This window comes from Heliangelus exortis, chromosome 14, assembly GCF_036169615.1.
Source record: "Heliangelus exortis chromosome 14, bHelExo1.hap1, whole genome shotgun sequence".
Lineage (NCBI taxonomy): Eukaryota > Metazoa > Chordata > Aves > Apodiformes > Trochilidae > Heliangelus > Heliangelus exortis.
Window position 1 is genome coordinate 6,138,325 of NC_092435.1, and position 10,753 is coordinate 6,149,077.

The 10,753-nt window shown below is 41.5% G+C and overlaps 1 protein-coding gene across 4 annotated transcripts in view; it reads left to right on the plus strand.

The window, feature by feature from the left end:
- Nucleotides 1-9,515, plus strand: part of VGLL1 (vestigial like family member 1) — a 33,633-nt gene extending 24,118 nt beyond the window's left edge. The window contains exons 1-6 of one of the 4 annotated variants that reach the window (XM_071758173.1): nt 992-1,322; nt 3,794-3,857; nt 4,718-4,947; nt 5,484-5,903; nt 7,951-8,010; nt 8,698-9,515. In XM_071758173.1, the coding sequence (XP_071614274.1) occupies nt 4,737-4,947; nt 5,484-5,903; nt 7,951-8,010; nt 8,698-8,738 (732 nt within the window). In that variant the 5' untranslated portion in view covers nt 992-1,322; nt 3,794-3,857; nt 4,718-4,736 and the 3' untranslated portion in view covers nt 8,739-9,515. Of the gene's footprint in view, nt 1-991; nt 1,323-3,793; nt 3,858-4,717; nt 4,948-5,483; nt 5,904-7,950; nt 8,011-8,697 lie in introns of those variants that run through there. The other 3 variants (XM_071758176.1, XM_071758174.1, XM_071758175.1) reach the window with 3 other exon arrangements.
- Nucleotides 9,516-10,753: the final 1,238 nt, after the last annotated feature.

Below are 10,753 nucleotides of genomic sequence, written 5' to 3' on the forward strand. Positions count from 1 at the left end.
ACCTGACCTTGCATGATACTACATTTGTAATTGAGACAGGGGAAGGGGGAGGTTGTTTAAGAGAACCAGAATTTAATTTTTTTTTTTTTTCTCAGAAATGAAAATCTGTTAAAAATATTTTTGTTGTTCCAAGGTTAAAATTTTGAATGCTTGAAAACAGTTGTTCCAATTCCTAGACTATGAAGGAACAGAGGATGATAATCCCAGATTTACCCAGTAGTTCCTTGGGATGTTCTCCTAGGATCTTTAAACTGATGCCATCTAACAAACTTAAGAGTACTGTAACTTCTAACCTCAGAGGAGATTCCTAAATGATGCTTTGAAAAGCTTTAGCAGAAGAAATCTCTGCTCTATGAAACATCTCAGCAAAGGGGAGCAAACAAAGGGGGACTGAGATGTTGAGGGTGCTTGCCCTGCTGGAATCCAGCCTGTCTCACACTGAAAATGTGTTTGTGTGAGGAGTGTGTCAATAAGAGAGTAGGCACAGTCCCAGGAAGTCTCCCAGCCTGGTAGTTAAATTGTTCTGGGAGATGGCAGAGGGTGGATTCATCCCTATTTAGGCAGAGGGATTTGGATTGTGCTCTCCTACTTTCTGAGGGAGTAAACAAGCTACTGCATGAGAGACATAATGCCCCCAGTCTGGTGACTCCAGTTTCCCTGTGGATTATGAACTACAGAAGAACCCCAAACTGCTTGTTTCTTGCTCCAGCCCATCCAGGACAAGAACAGTGTTTCCTGAAGATTTCTGGAGCTATTTAAACATTGATCCAAAGACAGCAAAACAGTTATGCAGCATATCTGGGATGGAGATGGGTGATCTTTTCCTGCTTGCAGATGGTTTTAGTTACACACTTAATGCTGATTACGCTATAACCTGGCATTCAAAAGTCCTTTTTGACCCTGGCCAGCTTTGGTTCTCTGCCATAACTTCTTTATCATCTTACTTTAAACAGTTTCCTAAATCCAGATGCTGTCGTCTTTATTGCGTGCACGTTGTCATGAAAAAAAAAAAAAAAAAAAAAAAGACAAACCAACCACAACCTACTTACAATCCTGTTTTCCTCATTCCTGAAACCTCCTAACTTGGTTGACTCGTTGGAGTGCATTTCATGCATTCTTAGCAGATAGGCTGAAGGAAACGCCTATTCCAGTCGCAGCTAGAGGCTAGGAAGCGTGCAGGGAGCTGATGAGCACTGCTTGTCTCCTGCAGTCACTGCAGAGTGCACAGAGCCTGCTGAGAGAAGGATCCTAAACTTCCAGGAATGACCCTCCTGCATCTGGGAACCTTACTGCTGCCACGCTGCTCATGACACCGAGTTAAGGTAGGAGAAATCAAGAGAGAATTTCAGCTTTTGTTTGACTTTTTCAAATATTTGCTCGACGAAAGAGGATGCCTGCTTGCCAAATTATTGCTTAATACTTGGGAAGTGGGAACTGTTCATTTTTAAAATTGGTTTGGGCTGTGTAGAATAGAGAGATGCTTGTCTGATGCTACAGTGATGGGGAAATTAGCACTAGAAAGGTGGGGAATGTGAGAAAATACAAAGTATTGTCCCTTGTGGTGAACAGTCAACAATCACATCTCCTAAGCCTGGTCTTGTTTTTTGCCATGAATCCTTGTCCACCTGAAGGACAAATAACTTGTCCCATTATGGGCACTGTTTTGCCATAAGTAACCCATTCTGAGAGTAGTGTGAGGTGAGCTGTGTCTCTTTCATCCTGAGCTCCACTTGGCAGATACAACTTGGAAGGATTTCTGCCTTTTTTTGCAGACTTCCTGCTGGAAGATGGAAGAATGGGAAGGTCAGGTACTGAAGACCACAATGCTCCAAATCTATGCCCTGACTCTTGTGACATTAAATTCCTCTGCCTATGATCACTGAGAGGACTGAGATAACCTTGGTTATATTCAGCCTTCTTATGACTCCTTGCTGGAAAGCACAAGAGGGTTTTTTAAGGGAAATGAGGGAAAATAAGATGCGTCTACTCTTTCTTTTTAAAAAATTCCATTCCTTTTCTAGCATTGCCACTATTGTGGTCACAATCCAAATAAACATACCAGCTGCCACACATTAATAAACAGTGCTAAGGGAGCTTATAATTAAGTCAAGCGTGTTAATGAAGTGGTACAAAGACACAACAGCTGGCTTGCACTGAGAGAGAAAAAAAATAGACCTCTGGGCCAGAGCTAATGCTTTGTGAATTGTATGGTGATGTGTAGTGGCGGAGCAGTGTAGGAGGAGCTGGTTTGCTGCTTGCTGTCAGGATGGCCTGATGGAGATGTAGTCCTTTCTCAGGCTGTATGGTTGCTGAAGGCTTTGCCAAGCTTTCACTGCTTGGGATGGGATTTTCCATGTTCACAAATGTTTGCCTCCAGCTGAGCAGCCAGAAAGTTTCTGAACCTCAGCAGTGGGTTGCTTTCTAAAATAAGACTGGGGGAAAATAATGTCTTCCTGTGCTTGAAGTTCTTCCAGTTGTTTGGCTGGGTTGTCCCAGTTCCTGCTTCCCTCATGGGCTTTGGGAAGGTGCCCATAAATTGTGAGGGAGGTTTTTTGGCTTATGTTTTCTGTGTTTCAGGAAGATCTGTAATTTTTAAAGTTCTGAAAGATCCTTTTCTGAATCAGACAACTGTTACAGAGTATCCCCATGCATTTCCCAACTGGTGACCTTCATGTCACACATCCCCACCACTGTGTTTGAAATGGGACAGGAGGCTGGAGCTGGGGCATGGATGCAAGAAGGGCAAAGCAATAGAAATCCTAAGATGGGGAGTGAGGAAGTTTGAAGGGAGGAGGAGTTTGGAGATAAATTGGTAGTTGATAGCAGGGGACTGGGGCTACCTGAACAAGGAACCATGAAGGGGAAAAACTGAACAAACAATATGGGCGGTAGAGCAAAACTAGACATAGAAGCAAATAATAAACATGGACAAGAAGTTTGTAGCTAAAGACTTAAGCATAAAAAGGGGAATGGATTACAGGTGGGTAACCATAATTCTCATATTTCTTAATGTCTGAATACTGGGTTTTGCAGCATCAACAGTCTCTAAATGTGTAAGAAATACTGAGTATTGCATATACTTCAGAATACCCTTTGAGGCACAGATGAGTGGGGTTTTCATTAGGATTGGGAGGTTTGTGATTAGAAAAGAAACCAGATAAATGTAGGGGCATTGGTTAATTGCAGGATTTGTTGGATGAAAATACAAATCTCATGATGAATGGCCAGTGATACAACTGGCTATTGGCCAAAGGTTTCCTTGGTCTCTGAAAAATAACAGCTTTCTTTTTGCTACCAAGGTAAATCAATTATGCTCTGTGGTGTGATGAGCTGACAGTGAGACTCAAAACTTGAGTAGAAACAGCAGGCACTTCTCACTGCATTCATGGCCTGAGCATTCCTAAATATGATTTTGATTACAGCAGAACATAGGAGCTCTGGCTGCAGAACTTCTGGCTCCCCTGTGGCCTGAAACAGGACAAATGGATAAAAATGATGCTTCTAAAGGGCAAGCAGTAGTGTTCCTTCTAGTCTTACCATATCTGGGAGCAGAGATTTTTAAGGAGGACAAAAAAAAACCCCAAAAATCTTAGTCTTTTGTTGACTTCCTGCAAACTACTCAGTAATTCCTGCCTTAAATCTATAACTTCTGGTTGAGCTACAGTCTATTTTAGCGTCCTGCTACCCAAGTTTTAAGCAACTGGCAGACCCACTAGGTAAGTTGTTTTTAAAAAAGAAGGGGGGTTGTTTTATATTTGAATTTCCAATAATTTAGTCTGTTTTCTTTTAAAAGGTGAAGCAACTAATTACTCCCAGAAGACTTTTCCTTGTGGAGAGCTGTGCTGTTAGTGATTAAGGTACTTCAAACTTCACCTTATCTATAGTTGTTATTATTCCAATGAGGGATTTTTTTCTTCATTTATTTTTTTTTCATTTAGTCATTATGGTTTTTTGAACAATGTAAAAATTAGAATTGGACAAACCTCCCTGAATTCCGTCCAGGCCTAATGCCACCTCTGAATTATTCTTCTGAGTGCCTGAGTTCTTTTATCACAGTTCCATCCTCAGGGCATGTTTGCACAGAACTGGGTCCTGAGCCCAGGGCTATAAAGATGGGTGAAGGCTGGTGGGTAGGGATGCCCATTTTAGCCCTCAATAGAGCTGGTGCTCTGGCATTGACAGATAACTCATATGAGGTTGGTATCCAGCTGAGGTGCAGGATCCCTTAAAAAGGTTGCAAGTTGTACAATTATATCAAGCTTAGAGCTCAGCAGCAAAAGATGCTGCACTGAACAAGTTAAAAACTGATTGGTCTCAGTTTGTCTGATTGGGAAGAGAGCACTCCTAGCACAGTCCTGAAGAATGTAGTTTGTATTTATTGAAAGGTTTCTCCTTTGGTTTTATTGTTAAAGTATTCCATGTTGTAAGTATATATGGAGGAAATCAGTAAAGAAAAGGTGCATGGAAGAAGCAGAAACCCAGATAAAGAATACAAATAATATTTCTAATAACTGTCCTTCTGGATGCATTTCTGAGTGAGCTGCCCCTACTCTTGGTCCTGCTCTGGCCGGGGGTTGGACTCGATGATCTTCAGAGGTCCCTTCCAACCCCTGTCATTCTGTGGTCTCGCCTTTTGCAAGGGGGATTTGGGCTCACCACTGACTGTGTACTTTAAGCTGAACAGTATTTCTGTTTTGTTTTTTATTTGTTTTGTCAGGGCCTGTTGGGTATTTAAAATGGAAGAAACAAGGAAGCTCTCTCCCAAGCTGTGTAAAAGCAAAGAACCTGTGAAAACGGAATGGGGGTCTCAGAGTGTTGTATTTACATATTTCCAAGGGGATATTAACAGTGTGGTAGATGAACATTTTTCCAGAGCTCTGAGCAATGCCAAGAACCCACAAGACCTGAGCACAAAGCTCAAGGATGAAGAAGTTGTCCTGAAGAATGGTGAGTTTCTTTCCATGCATGAGTGGGGTGTTAGGTGGGAGTGATTGCCTTGCACTGAGGAATTTAAGATGCAGCATCCTTAACTTTGGAACTCTGCACAAAGCCCTGGATTATGTAGCTGGGACTTCCTGGGTAAATCCCTGGATGCTGGATGCTTCCCAAGCTCTCCCTGGGACTGTTGGCAAGACTGGATCCTTGTTTTCCAGCTGAGAGTCTCCATCATTGTCAGATCCATTAAATGTGTTACGACTTAATTTGTCATCTTGGAAAAAAAATTGTCTAAGCATATAATTGCTAAAAGCCTGCTAGTGGCCTGCAAAACAATGCATGTGATATTTATTTGAAAGTATTGGTGGTGGTGGTTTAGACTGGTTTTAGTATGAATTTGTGATTTATTTATTTATTTAAGATAAGCAGACCTAAAGTGTCTATATATTTCTGTAAAAATGAATATGCAATCTGGGAGTGCTTCCTTAGAAGCCTTGGAAAAAAGTAAGAATTGATGAGACTTCAGATGCTTTCTTTCTCTTTTTAAGTAGATAGCATGTCTCCCCATCAGTGGAATTTCTCTTCACATTGCTCCAAACCATATCCATCATCTTCTGCAACAAGTTTGTCCAATTCTGGTCTGAATTTTTCTGCTGCTGGTGTGTCAGGCCAATACCAGCCATCAGCTCTGCGGAGTCATCCAACCCAACCTGCAGATTTATGGCCCTTCCCTTCGATTGGGACTCCCAGTCTCACCAGTTCAGTTTATCATCATGCCCTGCCTGACCTGCACGGGGTAGATGAGCAGATCTCTGACAGGAAATACGGTTCTCTTCTTGGTCTTCTGCAACAGGAAAGGTGCCTGACATCCATGCAAGAATGTGCCATGAAGCAACACTCAAGTCCTGCTTGTATGACTGGACCTTCTAGGTTACAAAATACAAGCCAGAGTTCAGTTCCTGGGGGAGGTAAGGAAATATTTGCTATCACTTTTTTCTTTGATGGCATCTTATGTCAAGAGACAATTTAGTGCAGTCTCTTCCTAAGGTTCTCAGATTTGAGACATCTTCAGCTCAGCTCACAGATGTTGTTTTCATTGGATAAGCCATGATCTGTACAGTGGTGCTTGGGATCTGTCAGCTATATGCAGTATGGCTTGATCAAAAAATGCACATTACACACTTGCACGATATTTTACCTTCTGGCTTGCATTAGGGAGATATTTTAACTAGATATCCACATTATTCACAGTGCTATCAGGATCTCTATCTTATAGGTAGTAGATATGATGTGTACCAGATGCTCTCATAGTATGACCAAAAAGGGGTGGCCAAGTAAGAGCCCTGAACAAACTCTCTTACTGTCTAGGGCCTTAATGATATTCTGAATAAAAATTTGTGAAACTGGAGCCCTTCCCAGAAAGGTCAGGGACTTCTCTCCATCCCTCTGTCTGTAGCTGGAAGGACACAGGTGAAGGGGCTGGCAGCCCAGCCTTGCCTTGGCTCCCATGGAGCACTGATACCCTGTGTGCCTAAGGCTGGGGTTGTTCTCTGCAGGAGTTTTCCCAGAACTAATGCAATTCATTCAGGATCCATGATTGTTGCTTATTCATTAGGATTCCCAATGTTTTTACTGCCAGCACACAGCTGGTGACTGAAGTCTCCTTCCCAGGAGTTTGCATCCCCACAGCCTCTAGGACTGCTGGAGAAAACTGCTCCCTTGTGACTAATTTCTGCTTTTCAGAAGTTTTCTGGGATCAGGTTTCCTTGCCAGAGCCCTGGTGCCCTGTTAGGGTACTCCTGCATTTGCTGTTCCTGGGTGTTGCCCAGACAGTCAGCTTGGCACTGGTCTCCAAGAAAAAAGGAAATTGTGAAATTGCTCAGGGAGTCTGCTGGGAAAACACAGCATGTCCTACCTGGTGGTTTGAGATAAAAAGAAGCAGGAATGTGAAGAAACCATCCTAAGTCTTAGGTTTTGAAAAAATAGACAGCTGTGAAATACGTTCTGGTTGCCCAGTTCCTAATCTGCCTCAGCAGGAATTTGGCAGGACATTGGCTAAACCTGCTGCTCCTGTCTACAGGCTTCTTTTGAGGCTACACTGAAGCTGTGTTGTTAGGAAGACCCCATCCTTAGGTGGCTTATTCCTGTTAGGGTGTCTAATACCTGGCTGTGTCTGTGCATGGAAATGGGAATGTGGGGATGTCTACCCCTGGAATACAAACTTTCTGCTCATGGTACATAGATTTAGCTGAGGCTGTATGGATGTGCTGCAGAGACACACAGCCTAGACTTTTTGCAGCTAGTAAATGTCAATCTAGTTACTTTAAAGGCACCATCTGGATTTCTAGGATTTAATTTAAGAATGAGGTTAGGTGCCCTCTTTCCCCAAGGGGGCAATGTGAGCCTAGCAAGGCTTAGGAACCCAAGGAACCAAGTCCTCCAAAAAAAGATCTGTTTCATGAAACTAGCATTGAGATCAAAAAAGGGAGCAGTATTGACAACAAGGGACTTATTTTCAACATTTCAGAATGAAAATGGGGGAAGGAAAATTGAAAAGGAAATTAAACAGCTTGATGTTGCCCACCCACTGCCAGTTTTCTTTCAGGATGTTTACAGGGCCTCTCTGAATATTCAGGGGGCCTCATAACACCACATATTTAACGCTGTACATGTGCTTATCAAGCAACCCAAAAAGAACAGATAAGAAATGGCTGGCCCATGTTCACAGGGAGTCTTTGGCAAGTCTCTAGGATGTGTGCATCTCGTCTGGCTGTGGGAGTCCCTGTTTCTTGGCTCTGTCTGTTAAGTATACTCCTCCTTGTGCTGTGTCATGTTTAAGAACAGATGATATTTATATTTATGGAATCATATATTGCTGTACCAGACAGCACAGAGCTCCCCAGCACCTGTGCTATAGGCTGGGCTGGAAAAGCACAAGGTTTCTTTAGGAGCTACTGTCTACTTTTAGCTCTGTGTTGAATCTCTACTCATCTCCAGTATTTTGGTTTTTTTAAGAGAGGAAAACAAGCTCTTACCAAGGCCCAGAAAATCAGAGTGTGAGCCATGCCACTGCAGGTGAGTAATGAAAGCAGCAGGTCTGAAACAAATCAGTACTCACCTTCTGAAGGATGGCTGCCTTGCTTAAGCATGCAGAATTAAAGATGTTTCCTTCCTTGCTTCCAGACTGTATATCAAAAGTTTGATTTTTTTTTTTCCCCCCCAGATAGACAAACCACCTCCTGTGACTACATTAACAGAGAGAAAACATTCTATTAAAAGGACATAAATTATTTTTCTAACCTCATTTTACTTTTTGAGATTGTACCATCAGCTTGCCACTTCACAATGCCTGTATTGCACTCACTGCCCAAATTTCTGATCCCAGAAAGATAAAGCAGTCTTTGTGTTGTGTCTCAATCACCCAGCTTCAGGTTGAGGTCCCTGTTGGACCTGTGCATTAGCATTACTGCAGTTCTCATCAGCAAACCCACCACACTGCTATGAAAGTTGTTCTAAGAAATTCTTCCCAAAGCATTCAGGCTTCCATACTTTTATGAGTCTCTTGAGACTGTTTCATTTGCTGGTGTTGGTTCTTTGATGTGCAATTTTTGGGGGGATACTTTGGATGGGTCATTCTTGTTATTCTAGTAAGGGCTCTCTTGCATCAGAGAAGACCCAAAGGTGCAATTTGGTTTGCACAACATCCTAGGAGATTGCATGGGCTCTGCTTTTTGACTGTCCTGATACTGCTCTGTCTTTCAGGTATTGAGATTCATGACAGAAGACAAGATTTGTACTTTTAGCAACCGGATGTTTCTATTTTATTCTGAAAGAGGAAGTTCTTGCTGTGAACTTTTATTATTTACAACTGTGAATCAAGAAGAACTGAACTGCAGCTATTCTGTGCTTTTTCTCTCATTTGGGAGACATACTATTTAGGGAATGAAAAATCATTTTTTTCTATTCAGTCAATAACTTCTAATAGCTATGGTATTAAACCTGACAGTATGTTTGTTATGAAGAAATATTTGTCTACTTAAGGCTTTTCATGTAGCCCTCTCCAAAAGAACTCTCAGCACTTTCAAATGTTTCTGTGTTTATTCCTTTACCCTCTCTTGATAAGAAACCCAGTTTTATCAGTGCAGTTGATAACTGCAGGGCTGCTGTTAGCATAAATTTAGTGCTGCAGCTTCTTATCCTGATTTGATATCTCTGTATTGTTTAAAACAGTCTTCGATTGTGGGCAAGAGACTACAAGACAACCGTAGGTCAACAAAGCCCATTATCATATTTATGTTTTGGAAGTACAGTAATTTGTAACTGTACTTAGAATTCCCAGGAACATTCTTCAGAAACCATGTAATATGCATACGCCTGCAGGCTCTGTTTTGCCCTGCCCTGTATTCTCTAGAACACAGTGAAATAGCACTAAATCAGGGAGGAAGTTTGGGTCCTCACTGGATGGAATTAAAATACCACTGGGCAAAAAGCTGGAAGGTGGGAATGGTCTGTTTTTCCAGGCTCTCTGCAGGTATAAAATGTTATTTTTCTAAATAAATCCCGTGTGGCTGAATTTTAAATTATTGAGCTTGAAGGGTTCACCAGAACAAGCAAAACCCCCTCCTTGCACTGTAGCTGCATCTCTACTGCTGAACTGCTTGCTTGCTTCAATGCTTCAAGAGTTTTCCCCACACTAATAACTTTTGAGTTTATTTTTCTTAAAAAAAAAAAAAAAAAAAAAAAAAAGAAGAGAAGGGAAGAACTGAGCAGGGGAGTGGTCCCTCCATGCAGCAGAAGTGGCAGCCATGGGCTGTGCATCAATTCTGCACATTCAGATCCCCACCTTGCTTCACCACTCCCCCTTGGCAAATATGTTTGAAGGCATTGTCAGGAAAACCTCATGTGACAATTGTTGCACAACGAGTGACTGCTGAGGCTTTACTGGAAATCCTAAGGACAAGGCTTGGTTTCACTTTTGCATTCTTTGTTAGCTATACATTAGTTTAATGCAAAGGAGCACAATTAATTTTATCTGACAGCTCTATGCAGTTGTTCAAGGGAAATTGACCTTTGGGATCCCAGAGCCTGCAATTTCTAGGACAAATCCATAGCTGGTGTGTTTGTGGCTCTCTTTACACCAGATGTCTACACTGCCATTGGTCTAGTTCAGATATAACATCTTCTGTAATTTTATAAATGAAGTTCAGCAACTTTAAATGTTTAGATTTTAAAAGAAAAAATTTAAAAATCCCAGTTTGTATCATACAAACATGCCCTAGCATGACCAACCTGAGATCACATTTGAGATGAAAAATTTTAACTGAGTTAGTAAAAAGTAATTTGATATATCTTCCTATAAACAAGCACTGCAAAATTACTTGGTTTTAATATTTCTACAAAATTTCCTTTCTTATCTTTTAAATTTATTAATATCTCCCTTCTTAGCTTTCTTTTGTCATCTACAAACCACATAATGCTTTGATTTTTTTAAGGCTACAGTCTTACTCTCCGGGCCAAAGCAAAGATTCTTCAAGCTGTACCCTGTACATGTTTTACTAACATGTGTTGGAATTCCAGTGAAGTTATTGCTTCAAAACACCACAGAATTATTTTTTCCCCTCTACTATACCACTGAAAAATGCTAAATAACTTCTATCTAAGGTCTGAAAAGACACATAACAATATATTTAGATGCTCTTAAGCTGTAGGGCTGCTTTGGAACAGTTTCACAAGTGGGAATGTTTAGGGTGCCTTACAAAGCCCATGTTCCTGGTGAATCAATGAAGTGGGGTTGGACAGCATGGGGCAAAACCCCCTT